The sequence below is a fragment of the Bombina bombina genome, chromosome 10 (genome assembly GCF_027579735.1).
Source record: "Bombina bombina isolate aBomBom1 chromosome 10, aBomBom1.pri, whole genome shotgun sequence".
In the NCBI taxonomy this organism is placed as follows: Eukaryota; Metazoa; Chordata; class Amphibia; order Anura; family Bombinatoridae; genus Bombina; species Bombina bombina.
Window position 1 is genome coordinate 45,956,199 of NC_069508.1, and position 26,545 is coordinate 45,982,743.

At 38.8% G+C, this 26,545-nt stretch overlaps 1 protein-coding gene across 1 annotated transcript in view; it reads right to left on the minus strand.

Moving 5' to 3' along the window:
- The window catches only part of LOC128641405 (DBIRD complex subunit ZNF326), a 62,817-nt gene extending 37,560 nt beyond the window's left edge, over window positions 1-25,257 (minus strand). The window contains exons 1-3 of the mRNA XM_053694029.1: window positions 25,110-25,257; window positions 22,498-22,591; window positions 10,436-10,691 (exon numbers count right to left, since the gene is read on the minus strand). Coding sequence (XP_053550004.1) covers window positions 10,436-10,691; window positions 22,498-22,591; window positions 25,110-25,146 — 387 coding nt within the window. The 5' untranslated portion in view covers window positions 25,147-25,257. The remainder of the gene's footprint in view (window positions 1-10,435; window positions 10,692-22,497; window positions 22,592-25,109) is intronic.
- Between the last annotated feature and the right edge of the window lie 1,288 nt (window positions 25,258-26,545).

Below are 26,545 nucleotides of genomic sequence, written 5' to 3' on the forward strand. Positions count from 1 at the left end.
AAACATTAAAGTTTAATTTTGACTGTACTGTCCCTTTAACAAAAATGTTATACAGTAAAATGTATACTTAAAAGGACAGTGTACTGTGACTATTTCCCTCACCTTAAAGAGACATGAAACCCAATTTTCTTTAATTATTCAGATAGAACCTACAATTTTAAACAACATTCCAATTTAGGTCTGTTATCAATTTTGCTTCATTGCCTTGGAATCCTTTATTCAGGAGAAGCAATGCACACATAGGTAAGCCAATAAGATGTATATATGCAGCCACCAATCAGCAGCTAGCTCCTACCCCCTGGGCCTACCATGGTATGATTGTCAACATAGGGTACCAAGAGAACAATGCAAATTAGATCGAAGCAAATTGGAAAGTAATTGCATGATCTATCTGAATTCTGTAAGCATTTTTGGGTTTTGTGTTCCTTTAAAATGTGTTACCAAGTATCCATTCTACCTACTGAAGTGCATTCAATTATTTACAAATAGCTCCCTTACTTTTATTTTGTGAAAAACAGAATTTATGCTTACCTGATAAATGACTTTCTCTTGTGGTGTATCCAGTCCACGGATTCATCCTTACTTGTGGGATATTCTCATTTCCTACAGGAAGTGGCAAAGAGAGCACACAGCAGAGCTGTCCATATATCTCCCCCCCCCCTAGCTCCACCCCCCAGTCATTCGACCGAAGGCTAGGAGAAAAGGGTGCAGTGGTGACTGTAGTTTAAACAAAACATTTTTAACCTGACTTAATTGCCAGGGCGGGCCGTGGACTGGATACACCGCAAGAGAAAGTAATTTATCCGGTAAGCATAAATTCTGTTTTCTCTTGCAAGGTGTATCCAGTCCACGGATTCATCCTTACTTGTGGGATACCAATACCAAAGCTTTAGGACACAGATGAAGGGAGGGAACAAGACAGGTAACCTAAACGGAAGGCACCACTGCTTGCAAAACCTCTCCCCCAAAAATAGCCTCCGAAGAAGCAAAAGAATCGAATTTGTAAAATTTGGCAAAAGTATGCAGTGAAGACCAAGTCGCTGCCTTACAAATCTGTTCAACAGAAGCCTCATTCTTGAAAGCCCATGTGGAAGCCACAGCTCTGGTGGAATGAGCTATAATTCGTTCAGGAGGCTGCTGCCCAGCAGTCTCATAAGACAATCGGATGATGCTTTTCAGCCTGAAGGAAAGAGGTAGCAGTCGCTTTCTGACCTCTCCTCTTACCAGAATAAACGACAAACAAGGATGATGTTTGTCTGAAATCTTTAGTTGCTTGTAAATAGAATTTCAAAGCAAGAACCACATCAAGATTGTGTAATAGCCGTTCCTTCTTAGAAGCTGGATTAGGACACAGGGAAGGAACAATGATTTCCTGGTTAATATTCTTATTAGAAACAACATTAGGAAGAAAACCAGGTTTGGTACGTAAAACTACCTTATCTGCATGGAACACCAGATAGGGTGAATTACACTGCACAGCAGACAATTCAGAATCTCTTCAAGCAGAAGATATAGCTACCAAAAACAAAACTTTCCAAGATAACTTAATATCTATGGAATGTAAAGGTTCAAATGGAAACCCTTGAAGAACTGAAAGAACTAAATTTAGACTCCATGGCGGAGCAACTGGTTTATAGACAGGCTTGATTCTGACTAAAGCCTGAGCAAACGCTTGAACGTCTGGTACCTCCGCCAGACGTTTGTGTAAAAGGACAGAGCAGATATCTGTCCCTTTAAGAAACTAGCTGACAAACCTTTCTCCAATCCTTCTTGGAGAAAAGACAATATCCTTGGAATCCTAATCTTACTCCACGAGTAACCCTTGGATTCACACCAACAAAGATATTTCCGCCATATCTTATGGTAAATTTTCCTGGTGACAGGCTTTCTAGCCTGAATCAGAGTATCTATAACTGATTCAGAGAAACCACGCTTAGATAGAATTAAGCGTTCAATCTCCAAGCAGTCAGCCGCAGAGAAACTAGATTTGGATGCTTGAATGGACCCTGTATTAGAAGATCCTGCCTCATTGGCAGTGTCCATGGTGGGACAGATGACATGTCCACTAGGTCTGCATACCAAGTCCTGCGTGGCCACGCAGGCGCTATCAGAATTACCGAAGCCTTCGCCTGCTCGATTCTGGCTACCAGACGAGGGAGAAGGGGAAACAGTGGAAAGACATAAGACAGATTGAAGGACCAAGGCGCTACTAGAGCATCTATCAATGCCGCCTTGGGGTCCCTGGACCTGGATCCGTAGAGAGGAAGTTTGGAGTTCTGACGGGACGCCATCAGATCCAATTCTGGAATGCCCCATAGCTGGGTCAGCTGAGCAAAAACCTCCGGGTGGAGTTCCCACTCCCCTGGGTGAAAAGTCTGACGACTTAGAAAATCCGCCTCCCAGTTGTCTACTCCTGGGATGTGAATTGCAGATAGATGGCAGGAGTGATCCTCCGCCCACCTGATTATTTTGGTGACTTCCTTCATTGCTAGGGAACTCTTTGTTCCCCCCTGATGATTGATATACGCCACAGTCGTGATGTTGTCCGACTGAAATCTGATGAATTTGGCCGCCGCTAGTTGAGGCCATGCCTGAAGCGAGTTGAATATCGCTTTCAATTCCAAAATGTTTATCGGGAGAAGAGACTCTTCCTGAGACCATAAGCCCTGAGCTTTCAGGGAGTCCCAGACCGCCCCCCAGCCTAACAGCGGTCATTACAATGATCCACTCCGGTCTGCGGAAGCATATTCCCTGAGACAGGTGATCCTGAGACAACCACCAGAGAAGAGAGTCTCTAGTTTTCTGGTCCAGTTGTATTTGAGGAGACAAATCTGCATAATCTCCAATCCACTGTTTGAGCATGCACAGTTGCAGTGGTCTTAGATGTATTCGAGCAAAAGGGACTACGTCCATTGCCGCTACCATTAATCCGATTACCTCCATGCACTGAGCTACAGATGGCCGACGAATGAAATGAAGAACTCGGCAAGTAGTTAAAAGCTTTAATTTTCTGTCCTCCGTCAGAAATATTTTCATTTCTACCGAGTCTATTAATGTTCCCAGGAAGGGAACCCTTGTTAGCGGGGACAGAGAACTTTTTTCGGTGTTCACCTTCCACCCGTGAGACCTTAGAAAGGCCAGAACAATCTCCGTATGAGCCTTGGCTCTGGGAAATGACGACGCCTGTATTAAGATGTCGTCCAAATAAGGTGCTACTGCAATGCCCCGCGGTCTTAGTACCGCCAGAAGGGACCCTAGCACTTTTGTGAAAATTCTGGGAGCAGTGGCCAACCCGAAGGAAGGGCCACAAACTGGTAATGCTTGTCCTGAAAGGTGAACCTTAGGAACTGATGATGTTGATGATGATCTTTGTGGATAGGAATATGTAGGTACGCATCCTTTAGATCCACGGTAGTCATATATTGACCTTCCTGGATCATAGGTAAGATTTTCCGAATGGTCTCCATCTTGAATGATGGAACTCTGAGGAATTTGTTTAGAATTTTTAGATCCAGGATTGGCCTGAAATTTGCTTCCTTTTTGGGAACCACAAACAGGTTTGAGTAAAAACCCAGTCCTTGTTCTGTAATTGGAACTGGACATATCACTCCCATCTTGAGTAGGTCTTCTACACAGCGTAAGAACGCCTCTTTCTTTGTCTGGTCTGTAGACAGACTAGAAATGTGGAACCTTTTGATTGAAGATATAAAACTACAAATCTAACACCACATTCACTTTACCCTCCCGTGGAGATGCCCTACTGCTAGAGCGGCAAAGAGAATGACTGGGGGGTGGAGCTCTGCTGTGTGTTCTCTTTGCCACTTCCTGTAGAGAATGAGAATATCCCACAAGTAAGGATGAATCCATGGACTGGATACAACTTGCAAGAGAAAGCTAGTTTTGCCTGTTGTATCCCCACTTACACAGAAAATTTAAGTTCTTTGGGATAGGCCCTGGTGCAGAGGGGAGCGGTCGGATTAAGAAATTTGGAACTGATCACCCCACGTTCTGTATCCTCACTATTACTTTTTCTCTTACTTCCTGTGGTTGTTTTTTCTCTCTCTGTGCCACTGCAACTATCAAAACTGCAGTTCTGGATAACACTCTACAAGTTCATTGGAATTGATTAGTGTTCCCACTGGGTTCTCCTCTGTCTTTCTCCTTTTGAATTTACAGCAAAGCATATGTCTGCTGAAACACTCAGGCATGGATTTTACTTCCATGGAGAGAAGGGGCTGAGCAGTAGCCCATGGACTTGATAGCTGTATTGTCGCTACAGGTAGGCTCCTGCTACTTAATTAAACAATTGTAGGCTGGAATGGCCCATAAGGATGGTAAGAAGAGACAGATAGTCTGTTGTGAAAACACTGAGCTGCTCTTGCTGTAATGTTTTATGCAAAAATAAATAATTTATGTAAGAACTTACCTGATAAATTCATTTCTTTCATATTGGCAAGAGTCCATGAGCTAGTGACGTATGGGATATAAAATCCTACCAGGAAGGGAAAAGTTTCCCAAACCTCAAAATGCCTATAAATACACCCTCACCACACCCACAATTCAGTTTAACGAATAGCCAAGTAATGGGGTGATAAAGAAAGGAGTAAAAAGCATCAACAGTTGTTTGGAAATAATTCTGCTTCATACAAAAAATCATAACCACCATAAAAAGGGTGGGCCTCATGGACTCTTGCCAATATGAAAGAAATGAATTTATCAGGTAAGTTCTTAAATAATTTATGGTTTTCTTTGATGTAATTGGCAAGAGTCCATGAGCTAGTGACATATGGGATAGAAATACCCAAGATGTGGAACTCCACGCAAGAGTAACTAGAGAGGGATGGATAAAATAAAAACAGCCATTTTTCGCTGAAAAAAAATCCACAATCCAAAACATGAGTTTATTCTCATAAGTGAAAGGAAAAAAACTTAAAATCATAAGCAGAAGAATCAAACTGAAACAGCTGCCTGAAGAACTTTTCTACCAAAAACTGCTTCCAAAAAAAGCAAATACATCAAAACGGTAGAATTTAATAAAATGTATGCAAAGAAGACCAAGTTGCTGCTTTGCAAATTTTCCATACCTTCAAATTTAATGATTTGAGATCCTGATGCAAAAACAGACCTTGAGACAGGTCTGGCCTTAGTGGAAGTGGCCATGGTTGGCAACTGGACATCCGAACAAGATTTGCATACCAAAACCTGTGAGCCCATGCTGGAGCCACCAGCAGTACAAATGATTGCTCCATGATGATCTTGGAAATCATAGGAACTCTTAGACAAACCCTTATCCAAACTATCCTGAAGAAACTGTAAATTTCTAGGAATTCTAAAAGAATGCCAAGAGAATTTATGAGAGAAACACCATGAAATGTATGTCTTCCAAACTCGATAATCTTTCTAGAAACAGATTTACAAGCCTGCAACATAGTATTAATCACAAAGTCACAGAAACCTCTATAACTAAGCACTAAGCGTTCAATTTCCATACCTTCAGATTTAAAGATTTGAAATCCTGATGGGAAAAAACGGACCTTGAAACAGAAGGTCCGGCCTTAATGGAAGTGGCCAAGGTTGGCAACTGGACATCCGAACAAGATCCGCATACCAAAACCTGTGAGGCAATGCTGGAACCACCAGCAACACAAACGATTGCTCCATGATGATTTTGGAGATCACTCTTGGAAGAAGAACTAGAGGGGGGAAAATATAAGCAGGTTGATAACACTAATGAAGTTTCAACGCATCCATTGCTTCCGCCTGAGGATCCCTGGACAAGTACCTGGGAAGTTTCTTGTTTAGATGAGAAGCCATATCTATTTCTGGAAGATCCCACATCTGAACAATCTGAAAAACACATCGGGATGGAGGGACCACTCCCCCGGATGTAAAGTCTGACTGCTGAGATAATCCGCTTCCCAATTGTCTATACTTGGGATATGAACCACAGAGATTAGACAGGAGCTGGATTCCGCCCAAGCAAGTATTCAAGCTACTTCTTTCATAGCTTGGGGACTGTGAGTCCCACCCTGATGATTGACATATGCCACAGTAGTGATATTGTCTATCTGAAAACAAACTGTTCTCTCTTCAACAAAGGCCAAATCTGAAGAGCCCTGAAAATCGCACAGAGTTCCAAAACATTGATTGGTAATCTCGCCTCTTGAGATTTCTAAACCCCTTGTGCTGTCAGAGATCCCCAAACAGCTCCCCAACCTGAAAGACTTGCATCTGTTGTGATCACAGTCCAGATTGGACGAACAAAAGAGGCCCCTAGAATTTTTTGATGGTGATCTAACCACCAAGTCACAGATAGTCCAACATTGGGATTTAAGGATATTAATTGTGATATCCTTGTATAATCCCTGCCCAATTGGTTCAGCATACAAAGCTGGAGAGGTCTCAAATGAAAACTAGCAAAGGGGATAGCGTCCGATGCTGGAGTCATGAGACCTAAAACTTCCATGCACATAGCCACTGAAGGGAATGACTGAGACTGAAGGTGCCGACAGGCTGAAACCAATTTTAAACGTCTCTTGTCTGTTAGAGACAGAGTCATGGACACTGAATCTATCTGGAAACCTAAAAAGGTGACTCTTGTCTGAGGAATAAATTAACTTTTTGGTAAATTGATCCTCCAACCATGTCTTTGAAGAAACACTAGTTGATTTGTGCGAGATTCTGAAGAACGTAAAGACTGAGCTAGTACCAAGATATTGTCCAAATAAGGAAACACCGCAATACCCAGCTCTCTGATTACAGAGAGTAGGGCACCGAGAACCTTTGAAAAGATTCTTGGAGCGGTCGCTAGGCCAAAAGGAAGAGCGACAAATTGGTAATGCTGGTCTTGAAGAGAATCTCAGAAACTAATAATGATCTGGATGAATCTGAATATGAAGATATGCATCCTGAAAAAGTCTATTGTGGACATAATGCCCTTGCTGAACAAAAGGCAGAATAGTCCTTAGTCACCATCTTGAAAGTTGGAACTCTTACATAACGATTCAAAATTTTTAGATCCAGTACTGGTCTGAATGAATTTTCCTTCTTTGGGAGAATGAATAGATTTGAATAAAACCTCAGACCCTGTTCCTGAAACGGAACCGGCATGATTACCCCTGAAAGCTCCAGGGTCTGAAACACACTTCAGGAAAGCCTGAGCCTTTACTTGATTTGCTGGGATGCATGAGAGAAAATATCTTCTCATAGGAGGTCTTATTCGATACCCAGAATCCATTGATTTCAGACAGAATTTGTCCAAACATCCTTGAAAAATCTTAATCTGCCCCCTACCAGCTGAGCTGGAATGAGGGCCGCACCTTCATGCGGACTTGGGGGCTGGCTTTGGTTTCTTAAATGGCTTGGATTTATTCCAATTTGAAGAAGGTTTCCAATTGGGGGGGAAGGATTAGGTTTCTGTTCCTTAATTTGTCGAAAGGAACGAAAGCGGTTAAAAGCTTTAGATTTACCTTAGGTCTTTTATCCTGAGGCAAAAAAACAACAAAAACTCCCTTCCCCCAGCGACAGTTGAAATAATAAAATCCAACTGAGAACCAAATAAATTACCTTGGAAAGAGAGAGATAGTAATCTGGACTTAGAAGTCATGTCAGCATTCCAAGATTTAAGCCACAAAGCTCTTCTAGCTAAAATAGCTAAAGACATAGATTTAACATCAATTTTGATGATATCAAAAATGGCATCACAAATAAAATGATTAGCATGTTGAAGCAAGCGAACAATGCTAGACAAATCAGAATCCAATTCTTGTTGCGCTAAATGTTCCAACAAAAAAGTTGATGCAGCTGCAACATCAGCCAAAGAAATTGCAGGCCTTAGAAGATGACCAGAATATAAGTAAGCTTTCCTTAGATAAGATTCAAGTTTCCTATCTAAAGGGTCTTTAAAAGAAGTACTATCTTCCATAGGAATAGTAGTACGTTTAGCAAGAGTAGAAATAGGCCCATCAACTTTGGGGATCTTTTCCCAAAACGCCAATCTAACTGCTAGCAAAGCATATAATTTTTTAAACCTTGAAGAAGGAATAAAAGATGTACCAGGCCTATTCCATTCCTTAAAAATCATATCAGAAATAGCATCAGGAACTGGAAAAACTTCTGGAGTAACCACAGAAGGTTTATAAACAGAATTTAAACGTTTACTAGTCTTAATATCAAGAGGACTAGTTTCCTCAATATCCAATGTAATCAACACTTCTTTTAACAAAGAACAAATGTACTCTATTTTAAAAAAATAAAGTAGATTTGTCAGTGTCAATATCTGAAGAAGGATCTTCTGAATCAGATAGATCCTTATCAGAGGAGGATAATTCAGTATGTTGTCGGTCATTTGAAATTTTATCAACTTTATGAGAAGTTTTAAAAGACCTTTTACATTTATTAGAAGGCAGGATGGCAGACAGAGCCTTCTGAATAGAATCAGCAATAAAATCTTTTAAATTCACAGGTATATCTTGTACATTAGATGTTGAAGGAACAACAACAGGCAATGCACTATTACTGATGGACACATTCTCTACATGCAAAAGCTTATCATGACAACTATTACAAACCACAGCTGTTGAAATAATCTCCACAAGTTTACAACAAATGCACTTAGCTTTGGTAGAACTGTTATCAGGCAGCAGGGTTCCAACAGTGATTTCTGAGACAGGTTCAGATTGAGATATCTTGCAAATGTAAGAGAAAAAACAACATATAAAGCAAAATTATCAATTTCCTTATACGTTTCAGGAATGGGGAGAAAATGCAAACAGCATAGCCCTCTGATAAAGAAAAAAAGGCAAGAGGCATATAGGAATGGGGTCTTAAATAATTAAAATATTTGGCGCCAAGTATGACGCACAACACAAATAGAATTTTTTTTGGCGCTAACATGCGGAAATGACACACTCGCGTCATCACAGACGCAACCTTGTGAATGGACTCGGCGTCTACTAAGACGCCGGAAATTACGAATTTGCATCATCTTACATAATTTTGCGACAAAAAAGACGCAATATACTTTGGCATTTTGCGCCCTCGCAAGCCTAATTTTGCCCGCAAATTAAAAAGATCAATTGAAAAATGACTATACCCTAGGTAAGAAATCATTTTCCTAAAAAATGCATTTCCCAGATATGAAACAGACATGGTAAATATAAGTATAATACATATATTTAGAACTTTATATAAATACATAAAGTGCCAAACCATAGCTGAGAGCGTCTTAAGTAATGAAAACATACATACCAAAAGACACCCATCCACATATAGCAGATGGCCAAACAAACCAGTACTGAAACTGTTATCAGTAGAGGTAAAGGAATATGATAGTATATCGTTGATCTGAAAAGGGAGGTAGGAGATGAATCTCTATGACCGATAACCGAGAACCTATGAAATAGATCTCCCGTGAGGAAAACCATTGCATTCAATAGGTGATAACCCCCTTCACATCCCTCTGACATTCACTGTACTCTGAGAGGAATCGGGCTTCAACATGCTGAGAAGAGTATGTCAACGTAGAAATCTTAGCACAAACTTTACTTCACCACCACCATAGGAGGAAAGTTTGTAAAACTGAATTGTGGGTGTGGTGAGGGGTGTATTTATAGGCATTTTTAGGTTTGGGAAACTTTGCCCCTCCTGGTAGGATTGTATATCCCATACGTCACTAGCTCATGGACTCTTGCCAATTACATGAAAGAAAATGAGGGTTGCAGGCCCTGCTTGTTCAGCCCATTTGATTGGGTTTTTGGTTCAATAAACAGAAAGTTATTTCATATGGAAAATTAAACAAAAAGGCACAATATGCAATACATTTTAAACTCTGTAACTGGTATAACTAGTCATTGAAATCACATCAAGGGGACCGTTTTAATGGTACATTGTAATCAAATGTTATCTTTTTTCAGCTCAAAGAGTAATTCAAAATTAATTCTCCCCCCCCCCCCACCCAAAAAAAAAAAAAGTTCCCTGTCTCATTTGCAGAGGCATGTCTCTCTCTGCCAGTAAAACAGATGTAGGTGTCCTCAGCCAGTAAAGATTAGAAAGAATTACAAAATGAATACACATTCATATACGTAATAAATCATTTGATTACAATGCCGTATATTGAACTGATCGCTTTTAAACGCAGTACGTGCTCATGTCACCCATTCCTTTATATGCTAATTTTTTTAGATTAGCAAAAATCAAATTCACAATTTGCAGCTGATGCACAGATATTTAAAATGAAATTGCTTATATTGCTTTACACAATATAATTTTCTTTCATAGCAGAAATACTTTTTTCCCCATCATAAACCCCCCCCACAACTTTGCATTACAATATAAAAGATTCCAATATGGTTAGTACATACCATTTTAAAGTTCTGGGCTGGTAATACTGCAAAACTATCATTATAAAGAATCTTTAAAAAGATTCTGTACTTACTCCTCTGCCACGACCTCTGCCTCGTGACGATCCTCCAAAAGTAGCACTGTTTCTGCTGTGAATAGTTTCCCTGCCCTGGTTGTTTCTATCGTCAAAATAGTCATATCTACTCTTGTAGCTCTCTTCATATCGGTCAGCAGTATTATTCCTGTAGCTGCTTTTGTGTTCATTAACATAGCCAGATCTGTACTGATCTCGCCTATCATGAGAAGGCCTGTAGTCATAAGACTCATTACGTTCAAACCTGGAATAATTGCTGTGAGGAGAAAAACAGAGTGAGCTTATCAGCATAATATAAGTTAGAACATAGGCAGCAGCTGACAGTAACAGTATCATCAAGGAGATCAAAGTAATGATCCAGGTTTAACAACGCTATAGATGTTTTCTGTAGAACTAGTCACCGTGGCCAAATTTAGGAACCACAGGTTTAACTTAACATGGTCATTTTAAAACCAATAGGTTTATGGACACAAATCCAAAACGGTTTTTATTTTCACAATCTTTTAGTCATGGTTTATTTCAAATGTCGGAGCCAGATAAAGGTGTTTCAAGCAAAGCATATTTTGCAAGTTTGAGGTTGGCTCTGCTAATTTGTTTTTCTTCCTTGACATGATTTTGTAACATTTTTGTTGTTAACAGTATATTAACATAAATACTGCAAGATTTAAAAAAAAAAAAAAAAAATTCCAAAGAAAAAAACGGTGGCAATCCATGTATACACATATTCTTGACATCTGTTGTATTATCTGTCCAACAGTTCATGTGCAAAGGCTAAGGTATTACACACACAAGTGTAAAAAGGCTCACTCTGGCTCCCCCACTTCTGATATTTCTGTTCCCACATTTCAGAACAGATTGGTGGACAGAGGCTGATATCGGTGGTCATTTGGCTGTCGTGGAAAACAATGCACTTGTATTTTGTCCATTTTTTATCGTTGATCTGTATAAAAAATTGCTTGTCATGGTTTTAATGGATTTGGAAGCAAATGTGAATTTAGAGTTAGTAATGATCTTCCTATGTTGTGGTCAAATAGGTTTGGCAAACTCACTTTCCAAACTAAGAACAAATGAAACAGCAAACAACTTAGCGCAAGAACAAAATGCTGATCAGGGAGCTTTCCTGTTTCCGGAGAATGGATTTAGAAGCACATTTCATCAGATCCTCACTTTGCTCTAGTTTACAGTATTTTACATACCAGTCTTTTCCCTTTTTGTTCACAGGCCCTGTAAACCAGAGCTTGAGAAATGTATATATAACTTGAGATATGAGAGTCCAGTCACTATTTTTAAGATACAGAAGGAGAACACATGATTTGCATATGTGGTTCCCATTAACGGAAGTAGTATTATCACAGAGTTGATGTTTAGCGAGTCCATAGCAAGGTTGTGTGTGGTTCCCATTAACGGAAGTAGTATCACAGAGTTGATCTTCAGCGAGTCCATAGCAAGGTTGTGTGTGGTTCCCATTAACAGAAGTAGTATTATCACAGAGTTGATCTTTAGCGAGTCTATAGCAAGGTTGTGTGTGGTTCCCATTAACAGAAGTAGTATTATCACAGAGTTGATCTTTAGCGAGTCTATAGCAAGGTTGTGTGTGGTTGCCATTAACAGAAGTAGTATTATCACAGAGTTGATCTTTAGCGAGTCCATAGCAAGGTTGTGTGTGGTTGCCATTAACAGAAGTAGTATCACAGAGTTGATGTTTAGCGAGTCTATAGCAAGGTTGTGTGTGGTTGCCATTAACAGAAGTAGAATTATCACAGAGCTGATCTTTAGCAAGTCTATAGCAAGGTTGTGTGTGGTTGCCATTAACAGAAGTAGTATTGTCACAGAGTTGATGTTTAGCGAGTCTATAGCAAGGTTGTGTGTGGTTGCCATTAACGGAACTAGTATTATCACAGAGTTGATCTTTAGCGAGTCTATAGCAAGGTTGTGTGTGGTTCCCATTAACGGAACTAGTATTATCACAGAGTTGATCTTTAGTGAGTCCATAGCAAGGTTGTGTGTGGTTCCCATTAACGGAACTAGTATTATCACAGAGTTGATCTTTAGTGAGTCCATAGCAAGGTTGTGTGTGGTTTCCATTAACGGATGTAGTATCACAGAGTTGATCTCTAGCGAGTCTATAGCAAGGTTGTGTGTGGTTCCCATCAACAGAAGTATTATCACAGAGTTGATATTTAGCGAGTCTATAGCAAGGTTGTGTGTGGTTCCCATTAACTGAAGTAGGATTATCACAGAGTTGATCTTTAGCGAGTCTATAGCAAGGTTAACCAGTATGGTTACCACAGCATACTTTAGAGGCACACCATTTTATCAGTACTGGCAGCCCAATCTCCAGCATGGAAATGGCCCCTTAAACAATTATAAAATTGAAAAGGAACGCGAAAGCAACTCATTTTAATGATCTGGCCTGCCCAGTCTCTGACCCTCAATCGCACCAAGTTTTTATTGGATAAAGTTTAGAGGATAGTCAAACTAAATTGATCCACAAATGCCCTACATGTCTTGGGCTTGCTGCAGAATAGCTGGAAAGATGGTTGGTGAATACCTGCTAAAATGGGATTTTAATTCCTTATACTATAAATGTGAATACAAGGAAAACATTAAAATACATTTTTCATTGTTCTGAATATTGGTTTGATACTCCATTTGTTTTGTAAAACTTAACATGGGAGTTTATCACACATTTCAAGAAAATTATAAATGATCAATCATGAAATCCACCTGTTTTCAAGCAGACATGCTGACATTCAAAAATAGTACCGTACAAAAGTACACACACTATGTAGAGAATGAATATCAAGCACTCCAAGGTAACCCTTATACCCATTTTATATCACCACTGAAGTGCAGCAAAGATGCAAGTTTGTTTTTTTGTTTAGGTCAGATTTTAAAAGACAAATAATTCTGTGTACTAAGGCATAAGTACAATACTGAATTAGAACTTTGCATTGGCGGGATGAAAACAAAATGATGCATCTACATAATGTAGCCGTGATATAAATGCACTGAAGCAGGCACAGCATACAATATGGCCTGATACAATCTATATTTCGAGAATTTGTGACCAAACAATAGGCAACTAAAATACCACTGCATACATAATTTGTGTATTCAAAAAGGGATAGTATAGTCAAAATTTAACATTAATGATTCTGATAGAGCATGCAATTTTAAGCAACTTTCAAATGTACTCCTATTATCAATCTTTCTTCGTTGTCTTATCTTTATTTGAAAAAGCAGGAATGTCAGCATATGAGCTTGCCTAGTTTTGGTTCAGAATCTGGGTAGCACTTTCTGACTGGTGTCTAAATATATCAGCAAGTGCTACCCAGTTGCTGAACCAAAAATGGTCCGGCTTCTAAGCTTCCATTCCAATAAAGATACAAAGAAAAACTGATAATAGGAGTATATAAGAAAGTTGCTGTTCTATCCGAATCATGAAAGTTTAAAATTTTTGACAAGACCATACCTTTAGTCAAATGGTTAAGAATGAGAGCGAACAAAACAAACAAACATGGACACCACCTACTCTATAGAACGTTAGAGGATTGGGGGTGACAGAGTTATATAGTTACAGGAATTGTCTAAATATAACTATTTATATGCTGAATACATAGATTCTTTATAGTATTATTAGAGAACAATGCCTGTTGTGGAGTCTTAGTTTAGGCAGAACCAAACAACTAGTTTAACCAATTGTAGAAGAGATTACAATATAGTATATAGAAATAAGCTCTCAAATACGAATTGACAATACACTCTGCATCTAATATAGTGGATTACATAGAAAAATGTCAGTTAAAAAGTTCCATCACATTCATCTATATTTTATTGCTTAAACTAGGAACACACATGCATACAATAGCTAGAGCAAAAAGAATTAAAAACACTTGAACCAGGTAAATTATAAATTTCAAGATGCTGGAGTATCTGCTATATTTTCTGACAGCCAACAAACCATATATTAAGCGATAAACAAAATGTATGCTTACCTGATAAATTTCTCTTGTGGTGTATCGAATCCACGGTTTCATCCATTACTTGTGGGATACCAATACCAAAGCTTTAGAACACAGATGAAGGGAGGGACAAGACAGGTACCTAAACGGAAGGCACCAATGCTTGTAGAACCTTTCTCCCCAAAATAGCCTCAGAAGAAGCAAAAGTATCACATTTGTAAAATTTGGAAAAAGTATGAAGCGAAGACCAAGTCGCTGCCTTACAAAACCCATGTGGAAGCTACCGCTCTAGTAGAGTGAGCTGTAATACTTTCAGGAGGCTGCTGGCCAGCAGTCTCATAAGCCAAGCGGATGATGCTTTTCAGCCAAAAAGAAAGGTTGCCGTAGCCTTTTGACCTCTACGCTTTATAGAGTAGACAACAAACAATGAAGATGTTTGACGAAATTCTTTAGTTGCTTGCAAGTAGAACTTTAAAGCACGAACCACATCTAGATTGAGCAACAGACGTTCCTTCTTGAAAGAAGGATTAGAACACAGAGAAGGAACAACAATTTCTTGGTTGATGTTCCTATTAGAAACAACCTTAGGAAGGAATCCAGGTTTGGTATGCAAAACCACCTTATCAGCATGGAAAACAAGATAGGGTGAATCACACTGTAAAGCAGATAACTCAGAAACTCTTCGAGCCGAAGAGAAAGCTACTAAAAACAGAAATTTCCAAGATAAAAGCTTGATATCTATGGAATGCATAGGTTCAAACGGAACCCCTTGAAGAACTTTAAGAACTAAATTTAAACTCCATGGCGGAGCAACAGGTTTAAACACAGGCTTGATTCTAACTAAAGCCTGACAAAACACCTGAACGTCTGGAACCTCTGCCAGATGCTTGTGCAATAGAATAGACAGAGCAGAAATCTGTCCCTTTAAGGAACTAGCTGACAATCCCTTCTTCAATCCTTCTTGGAGAAAAGATAATATCCTAGGAATCCTGACCTTACTCCATGAGTAACCCTTGGATTCACACCAATGAAGATATTTACGCCATATCTTATGATAGATTTTCCTGGTGACAGGCATTCGAGCCTGAATCAAGGTATCAATGACCAACTCGGAAAAACCACGTTTTGATAAAATCAAGCGTTCAATCTCCAAGCAGTCAGCTGCAGAGAAATTAGATTTGGATGTTTGAATGGACCTTTGATTAGAAGGTCCTGCCTCAGCGGCAGAGTCCATGGTGGAAAGGATGACATGTCCACCAGATCTGCATACCAAGTCCTGCGTGGCCATGCAGGTGCTATCAAAATCACTGAAGCTCTCTCCTGCTTGATACTGGCAATCAGACGAGGGAGGAGAGGAATGGTGGAAACACATAAGACAGGCTGAAGGGCCAGGGCACTGCTAGAGCATCTATCAGCGCTACCTGGGGATCCCTTGACCTGGACCCGTAACAAGGAAGCTTGGTGTTCTGATGAGACGTCATCAGATCCAGTTCTGGTTTGCCCCATAGTTGACTCAGCTGGGCAAATACCACTACTCCGGATGAAAAGTCTGTCGACTTAGAAAATCCGCCTCCCAGTTCTCTACCCCTGGGATATGGATTGCTGAAAGATGGCAAGAGTGAGACTCTGTCCATCGGATTATTTTGGAAACCTCTACCATCGCTAGGGAACTCCTTGTTCCACCCTGATGGGTGATATAGGCTACAGTCGTGATGTTGTCAGACTGAAATCTGATGAACTTGGCAGCAGCCAATTGAGGCCACGCCTGAGGAGCATTGAATATCGCTCTCAGTTCTAGAATGTTTATCGGGAGGAGGGTCTCCTCCTGAGTCCACAAACCCTGAGCTTTCAGAGAGTTCCAGACTGCGCCCCAGCCCAGAAGGCTGGCATCTGTCATTACTATAATCCACTCTGGCCAGCAGAAACACATTCCCCTGGACAGATGGACCTGAGACAACCACCAGAGAAGAGAATCTCTGGTCTCCTGATCCAGATCTATCTGAGGAGATAAATCTGTGTAATCCCCATTCCACTGATTGAGCATGCATAGCTGCAGTGGTCTGAGATGTAGGTGAGCAAACAACTAGGTCCATTGCCGCTACCATTAGGCCGATTACCTCTATACACTGAGCCACTGACGGCCGAGAAATGGAATGAAGAGCTCGGCAAGAAGTTAGTTTTGATTTCCTGACCTCCGTCAGAAAATTTTTCATTTCTAATGAGTCTATCAGAGTCTCTAGGAAGGAAACCCTTGTGAGAGGGGAGAGAGAGAGAGAGAACTCTTTTCTATGTTCACCCTCCACCCGTGAAGAATTTGTTTAGGATCTTGAGATGCAAGATTGGTCTGAAAATGCCTTCTTTCTTGGGAACCACAAACAGGTTGGAGTAAAACCTTTGCCCCTGTTCCACTATAGGAACTGGGCGAATTACTCCCATGGTATGTAGGTCTTCTACACAACGTAAGAACGCCTCTCTTTTCATCTGGTTTGCAGATAGAGAAAAATGAAATCTCACCCTTGGGGGTGAATCTTTGAAGTCCAGAAGATATCCCTGGGAAACGATCTCTTGCCTGAGCGAAGAGAGAAAGTCTGCCCCCCACTAGATCCTGTCCCGGATCGGGGGCTACCCCTTCATGCTGTCTTGGAAGCAGCAGCAGGCTTCTTGGCCTGTTTACACTTGCTCCAAGCCTGGTTAGGTCTCCAGACTGACTTAGCTTCAGCAAAATTTCCTTCTTGCTTCGCAATAGGGGAAGTGGAAGCGGGACCACCCTTGTAGCTTTGAAAGGAACGAAAATTATTCTGTTTGGTCCTCATTTTATCCTGAGGGAGAGTATGTCCTTTCCCTCCAGTGATATCTGAGATAATCTTCAGTTCAGGCCCGAATAGTGTCTTTCCCTTGAAAGGGATATTTAACAGCTTGGATTTTGATGAAACATCAGCTGACCAGGACTTAAGCCATAACGCTCTGCGCGCCAAAATGACAAAACCTGAGTTCTTTGCCGCTAATTTAGCTAGTTGAAAAGCGGCATCTGTAATGAAAGAATTAGCTAGTTTAAAAGCTTTAATTCTATCTAAAATATCATCTAATGGGGTCTCTACTTGCAGAGCCTCTTCCAGAGCCTCAAACCAAAAAGCAGCTGCAGTAGTTACGGGAACAATGCACGCAATAGGTTGGAGAAGAAAACCTTGATGAACAAAAATTTTCTTTAGGAGACCCTCCAATTTTTTATCTATAGGATCTTTGAAAGCACAACTGTCTTCAATAGGTATAGTTGTACGCTTAGCTAGAGTAGAAACAGCTCCCTCCACCTTAGGGATCGTCTGCCACGAGTCCCGCATGGCGTCAGCTTTCTTAAAGGTAGGCGGGGGAGCGAACGGAATACCTGGTCTATCCCACTCCTTAGTAATAATATCCGTAATCCTTTTAGGGACCGGAAAAACAGTGTAAACAGGCACCGCTAGGTATTTGTCCATTTTACACAATTTCTCTGGCACCACAATAGGGTCACAATCATCCAGAGTCGCTAAAACCTCTCTGAGCAGCAAACGGAGGTGTTCTAGCTTAAATTTAAATGCCGTCATATCAGAATCTGTCTGAGGGAGCGTCTTTGCTGAGTCAGAAAACTCTCCCTCAGATAGAAAATCCCTTACCCCTACTTCTGAGCCATGTGAGGGTATATCAAATACGGCTACTAAAGCGTCAGATGGCTCTGTTCTTAACCCAGAGCTATCGCACTTCCCCTGCAACCCTGGCAATTTAGATAAAACCTCTGTGAGGGTAGTATTCATAACTGCTACCATGTCTTGCAAAGTAAAATAATTAGATGCGCTAGATGTACCTGGCGTCTCTAGTGCGGATGTTACTGGTTGTGACACTTGGGGAGAACTAGATGGCATAACCTCATTTCTTTCTGTCTGTGAATCCTCTAGTGCTACATTTTTAAGAGCTACAATATGATCTTTATAATTTATAGACATATCAGTGCAAGTGGTTCACATTCTAAGAGGGGGTTCCACAATGGCTTCTAAACATATCGAACAAGGAGTTTCCTTAATGTCAGACATGTTTAACAGGCTAGTATTGAGACAAGCAAGCTTGGAAAACACTTTATTGAATGTAAAACCAACAAATTCAAAAAACGGTACTGTGCCTTTAAGAGAAAAAAAAAATGCACACGCTCTGCAAAACTGTCTAAAAATGCATCAAATTTTCTGAAATTTTTACAGCATGTACTTAAAGTTTTATGAAGATTGCCCCACAAGTCAAATAAACAATTAACCCTTTAATGTTGAAACCGGATTGACAAAGTGTCAAAACCAGTAAAAAACACAGTCAGCACCTTGCCACAGCTCTGCTGTGGCTCCTACCTGCTTTTAGGATTAGTTTTTGTGTGAAAAAGTTGAATCGGCCCCCAAATAACAGCAGGACCCTCTGGTAATAAAGCTTGCCTCACAGAGTAATAAAAAGTGCGCAACTGAGGCGCAAAAATAGGCCCCTCCCACCGCACTCTATGTACATGGGGCCTTAAAGAAACACATCAAAGTGTTTCTGAGTAGCCATGTGGTCTAAAAACACAAGCCAAAAGACCCCTCAATAAACTACTTCAAAAACGTTTTGCCATACTTGTTTAAAAAACCTTTTACCATGCTTGTTTAAAAAAAAAAAAAAAAAAAAAAACACGTTTTGCCATGCTTTCATTAAAAAACGTTTATCATGCAAAAAACAATAAATAAGTGTCAACCAGAAATTTTTAGCCCTCATGCAAGCTGTTATACCACACTATGTCTCTGATTACAGCTTACCCTTCCCCCTATGGGGATAATGTCAGCCTTTCCCTTGAATATTATACAGTTTTTCTAGAGAAAATTGACTGAACATACCTCAGTGCAGCATAGCCTGCAAACAGTTCCTCACACTGAAGTTTCCTGTACTCCTCAGCTTTCTGTGGGAACAGCAATGGACCTTAGTTACAAATGCTAAGATCATCATCCTCCAGGCAGAACTCTTCATCTATTTTCTGCCTGAGAGTAAATAGTACAACACCGGTACCATTTAAAAATAAACTCTTGATTGAAGGTAAAAAAAACTACACTATGTCACCACACTTCCCTTTACACTTCCATCTTGCTGAGAACCGGCAAAGAGAATGACTGGGGGGTGGAGTTAGGGGAGGAGCTATATAGAAAGCTCTGCTGTGGGTGCTCTCTTTGCCACTTCCTGTTGGGAAGGAGAATATCATCCATAAGTAATGGATGAAACCGTGGACTCTATACACCTTACAAGAGAAATATACTAAGCCCTTACAATCCGAGGGCTATATTATGTTTAACAATAAGGCTAAGATTGAAGGCTGAGAGACTGGTATAGGTATTAGTATATCAACAAGTCATTAAATAAACCTAGGTAAGCGGTTAAAAATTAGGCAACACGGAGAGACAGAGCTACTCCTGTCGGACCCCTGACGCGCGTTTCATAAAGAACGCTTCCTCAGAGGGGGTGCGGGCCGCTGCTACTGGGCATGATTTATTGCGCTTAAACACCCACCACCCAAGCGTAATTTGTTAGAATACGTAGTATCAGTATGTTCCATTGGTTACTGAGCCCGTCAATCAATTTGACGTCATCTGATGATTCATGTACTAGTGATTAGAAAGAGGGCGTGTTTGGGGGAGTGAATTGATTTCACTAGAAGTACCAATCCTCGATCTTGCTTGTCACATTTCTGAGAGTTGTGTTACAGTGAAAAGGGCCGATTGGCAGATCACATTTGTGTGTAAACAATGCCAATGTTAGCATACTATGATAACGTTATTATTCCTGAATGGATAAATATGTTATATCATTGAGCTAATTCGGCTCTAAGAATAGATAATATATACATTCATAATCTGATGTTGCAATGTTTGAATCCTCATTTGCGTCACAGTTGCCGTTTATGTCATCAATTTGTAATACAGCGTAGTCAGATTTTAATTTATTCAACAAAATGAGTGAATAAATAATTGAAATAAATTTGACATAAAGTTCACTAAATTATCACCATTACAGCATTATTGCTTTTATTAAAGAGATTGCATGTTAAGCAATATCGTGTGTTAACAGAGAATGGAGTAAGGAGGAGTCCCATTCATTCAGTTTGGAATCTCTTGTATACATTCTATATCTTTCTCTATACCTAGAGACTACATATGATTGCATATAAGTACTATGAATATTTAACTCGTTCATAAAAAATGGTTTAAAGATGTATTATATGAATATTAAAGGGACTCTGTACCCAATTTTTTTCTTTTGTGATTCAGATAGAGCATGCAATTTTAAGCAACTTTCTAATTTACTCCTATTAGCAAATTTTCTTTGTTCTCTTGCTATCTTTATTTGAAAAAGAAGGCATCTAAGTTTTGTTTGTTTCAGTCCTCTGGACAGCACTTTTTTTATTGGTGGATGAATTTATTCACCAATCAGCAAGGACAACCCAGGTTGTTCACCAAAAATGGGCCGGCATCTAAGCTTACATTCTTGCATTTCAAATAACGATACCAAGAGAATGAAGAAAAATTGCTAATAGGAGTAAATTAGAAAGTTGCTTAAAATGTCATGCTCTATCTGAATCACAAAAGAAAAAAAATTGGGTACAGTGTCCCTTTAATATTCATATAATATATCTTTAAACCATTTTTTATGAACGAGTTAAATATTCATAGTACTTATATACAATCATATGTAGTCTCTAGGTATAGAGAAAGATATATAATGTATACAAGAGATTCTAAACTGAATGAATGGGACTGCTCCTTACTCCATTCTCTGTTAACACACGATATTGCTTAACATGCAATCTCTTTAATAAAAGCAATAATGCTGTATTGGTGATAATTTAGTGAACCTTATGTCAGCTTTATTTCAATTATTTATTCACTTATTCTGTTGAATAAACTAAAATTTGACTACGCTGTGTAACAAATTGATGACATAAACAGCAACTGTAACGCAAATGACGATTCCAACATTGCAACATCAGATTATGAATGTATATATTATCTATTCTTAGAGCCGAATTAGCTCAATGATATAACATTTATCCATTCAGGAATAATAACGTTATCATAGTATGCTAACATCGGCATTGTTTACACATAAATGTGATCTGCCAATCGGCCCTTTTCACTTTAACACACCTCTCAGAAATGTGACAAGCAAGATCGAGGATTGGTACTTCTAGTGAAAGCAATTTACTCCCCCAAACACGCCCTCTTTCTAATCACTAGTACATGAATCATCAGATGACGTCAAATTGATTGACGGTCTCGGTAACCAATGGAACTTCCTGATACTAAGTATTCTAACCAATTACGCTTGGATGGTGGGTGTTTAAGCGCAATAAATCATGCTCAGTAGCAGCGGCCCGCACTCCCTCTGAGGAAGCGTTCTTTGTGAAACGCGCGTCAGGGGTCCGACAGGAGTAGCTCTGTCTCTCCTTGTTGTCTAATTTTTAATCGCTTACCTAGGTTTATTTAATGACTTGTTGATATACTAATACCTATACCAGTCTCTCAGCCTTCAATCTTAGCCTTATTGTTAAACATAATATAGCCCTTGGATTGTAAGGGCTTAGTATATTATCACTTAATATATAGTTTGTTGGCTGTCAGAAAATATAGCAGATACTCACTTCAGCATCTTGATATTTATAAATTTACCTGGTTCAAGTGTTTTTATTTCTTTTTGCTCTAGATATTGTATGCATGTGTTCCTAGTTTAAGCAATAAAATATAGAATGAATGTGATGGAACTTTTTAGCTGACATTTTTCTATGTAATCCACTATATTAGATGCAGAGTGTATTGTCAATTTGTATTTGTGGAGCTTATTTCTATATACTATATTGTATTCTCTTCTACAATTAGTTAAACTAGTTGTTTGGTACCACCTACTCTATGAATAGTATTGCAACCTTAGCTGTGACAACAAATCCTTTAGTTTGTTCAATCAAGTCTAGTGATTCTCTGACTTGACTGACCATTGTGCATGTAGCCAAAAAAAAGCTCAACTCTCTTCTGATAAAATGGTCCATTTGTCACACTGCATATTATTTACCTGCCAATTGTACTTTCCCTTGTATAAGGAGAGATCCTTAAGGTGTCTGAAGGTCTTGAGCGATGTTCTCTGTACCTGTAGTCATACTCCAACTCTGAAACAAAATAAGTGAATGATTCAATTTGTAAAGTCCTGTGATTGTGAAAGGTAAATCAAAGAAACACAGCTGAGGTGGCAATCCTAACTGTGTGGCTGCTGGTTAGGGACCCAGGTGGAAAGAGACCTTGACGTGGTCCTAGGCTTAAAGGGACACTGAACCCAATTTTTTTCTTTTCCGATTCAGATAGAGCATGCAATTTTAAGCAACTTTCTAATTTACTCCTATAATCAAAATTTTCTTCATTCTCTTGGTATCTTTATTTAAAAAGCAAGAATGTAAAGTTTAGAAGCCAGCTCATTTTTGGTTAACCTGGGTTGTTCTTGCCGATTGGTGGATAAATTCACCCACCAATAAACAATTGCAGTCCAGGGTTCTAAACCAAAAATTATCTGGCCCCTTAGCTTAGATGCCTTCTTTTTTAAATAAAGATAGCAAGAGAACGAAGAAAAATTGATAATAGGAGTAAATTAGAAAGTTGCTTAAAATTGCATGCTCTATCTGAATTATGAAAGAAACAGTTTGGGTCCAGTATCCCTTTAAAGGGACAGTTTACAAAAAAAAAAAAACTTTCTCCCCTTTAATGTGTTCCCAATGATCCACTTTACCTGCTGGAGTGTATTAAATTGTTTACAAGTATTTCCTTTACCCTTGTATTGCCATTTTAAATAGTTGATTTAGTCTGTTGTATTCTGAAAGCTTCTGGAATTAGGTCCAAGCTATAGATAAGCTGTGTAAACACAGCCACCAGAAGAAATTACATTCCCAGTGGAGTATGGAAGAGATAAAGTAATAAAATGTTAATTTTCTATTGTTTTCTACAAGTATTAGTCTTTGGTTTACAAACAGATACAAGATAAAGAAGCAGGTATATGTACACAATGTGATAAAGTAACGAGATCTAATATCTACAAGCTTTACCCATTTTATTAGGTTGTTCCTTCAAAACGCAAAATCAGCTAATTCATATGCACAAATAAACCTTAAGAGGGACATTAAACACAATTTTTTTCTTTCAGAACTTAGAAAGAGCATGTGATTTTAAACAACTTTCCGATTTACTTCCATTATCTAATTTGGTTCATTCTCTTGATTTTTTATAAATAAAGCATATCTAAATAGGCTAAGTAGCTCCTGATTGGTTGCTGCACATAGGTGCTGCGTGTGATTAGCTCACCTATGTGTATTGCTATTTCTTCAACAAAAGGATATCTAAAGAATTAAGCAAATTAGATAATAGAAGTAAATTGGAATGTTGTTAAAAATTGTACTCTCTACCTGGATCATTAAAACAAAACTTTTGGGTTTCATGTCCCTTTAAAAAGCAAATTCTCACACATTTTATCCTCTGCAGTTGGTAAAAAAAAAAGTAATTGAAGACACATTAAGGGAAAAACAATTTTATAGTATACTGTCCCTTTAAGCCATTTTGACGTCAAATACAACTAACTTCCATTTTTGCTTTGTAACACTGTGTGCTTGCAGGAGTGTGCCGTGCGTATATATATATATATATATATATATATATATATATATATATATATATATATATATATTCCCTTTATTACATATTCCCCGGTTTTGCATAACACTGTTATATTAATACACATTTTACCTCTGTAATTACATTGTATCTAAGCTTCTGCAGACTGCCCCCTTTTTTTCAGTTCTTTTGACAGACTGCATTTTAGCCAACCAGTGATCAGTCCTAGGTCACTACACGTGCATGAGCTCAATGTTATCTATATGAAACACTTGAACAAAATGCCCTCTAGTGGTCAAAATGCATTCAGATTAGAGGCAGTCTTCGAGGTCTAAAAAAATAGCATATAGGAACCTCCTAGTTTTAGCTTTCAACTAAGAATACCAAGAGAACAACGCAAAATTGGTGATAAAAGTAAATTGAGAAGTTGTTTAAAATTACATGCCCCATTTAAATCATGAACTTTTTTTTTTTTACTCGACTGTCCCTTTAAAGGGATAGTAAATCCAGATGTTATTTTTCATGATTCGGATAGAGCAGGCAATTTTAAGCAACTTTCTAATTGACTCCTATTATATTTTTTTCTTTGTAGTCTTGGTATCTTTATTTGAAAAAGGAGAAAAGTAAATCTTAGGAGTCAGACAGTTTTTGGTTCAAAACCTGGGTAGCTCTTGCTGATTGGTGACTAAATGTAGCGCTACCCAGGTTCTGAACCAAAAATGGCAGATTCCCAAGCTTTTACATTCCTGCTTTTCAAAGCAAGATACTAAGACTATCTAGAACATTTGATAACAGGAATAAATTATAAAGTTGCTTAAAATTGCTGCTATAGCTGAATCACAAAAGAAAAAAATGGGTTTACTATCCCTTTAAATGCAGCACATTGTAACCCAGACTACGTGTAGGATATATTATTGGGTTGGAGATAAAACCTCAGTAGGGTGATATAGATTACAGCCGTGTGTAGCCACAATCTCGCAGCACTTATAATAAGAAACTAACAGGGAGGACAAGAATATGGCTACACCGTACCTCTCCTGTACCTTCCTCGACTACCCCTGTACGCCATGTTAGGTATCTCAGGTCTGGTCTTCAACGCCACAAAATGAAAGCTAGCGCGACACTGGTTTACACCGGAACCAGACGAACAGCGTCAGTGATTGGCTAGCTTCACACGCAAACCTTCCCATGAAACCTAGTAACAAAAAAAAAAAAAAAAACGAACTAACCAGAAATGACGTCATTGCACGCAAAAATGACTGGCGATTTAATGTCACGTGATCCAAGAGATCGTTATTAACCCATTGTTATCAACAAATGATGTGTTTATGTTTTCTTGACAGCCATAGCTCACGATATGAAAGTTTTAACTTATTTGTTGATAACTATAAACCTTTTATGTTATTGAAATATCTAATGGATCAGCAAAAAGTGTTATCACAAATCAGAGACAAAATAAGATTTGGCTTTCAAGTTGAGATATAACATGTTTTATTTCATTTTAAATGAAATTTAGCTATATTAAAATCAAACAATCTATATAATATGCATTTTTTTAAATTAAATTGACATTTGATACATCAGTTTGTTTCATTGCTATAATCAGGAGTGTAAAAATCATTTGAAGGGAAAGTCTAGTCAAAATTAAACTTTAATGATTCAGACAGGGCATGTCATTTTAAATAACTTTCCAATATACTTTTCTCATAAAATTTGCTTTGTTCTCTTGTTATTCTTTGTTGAAAGCTAAAACTAGTTAGGCTTATATGCTAATGTCTAAGCCCTTGAAGCCCGCCTCGCTCTTATCTGAATGCATTTGACGTTTTTCACAGCTAGTTCATGTGTGCCATATAAATAACATAGTGCTTACTCCCGTGGAGCTATTTATGAGTCAGCACTGATTGGCTTAAAGGGACACTGAACCCAAATGTTTTCTTTTGTGATTCAGATAGATAGAGCATGACATTTTAAGCAATTTTTTAATTTACTCCTTTTATCAAATTTTCTTCATTCTCTTGGTATCTTTATTTAAAATGCAAGAATGTAAGTTTAGATGCCGGCCCATTTTTGGTGAACAACCTGGGTTGTTCTTGCTGATTGGTGGATAAATTGATCCACCAATAAAAAAGTCCTGCCCAGAGTGCTGAACCAAAAAAAAAAAGCTTTTTTAAAATAAAGATAGCACGAGAATAAAGAAAAATTGATAATAGTAGTAAATTAGAAAGTTGCTTAAAATTAACTTATCATCAAAATTGCTTTGTTCTCTTGTTATTCTTAGTTGAAAGCTAAACATAGGTAGGCTCATATGCAAATTTCTGAGCCCTTGAGGACTGCCTTTTATCTGAATGCATTTTACAGTTTTTCACAGCTAGATGTCATTAGTTCACGTGTTAAAAATTATTTAAGAGTCAGCAATAATTGCCTGAAATGCACGCCTGTCAAAAGATCTGAGATAAGGAGGCGGTCTG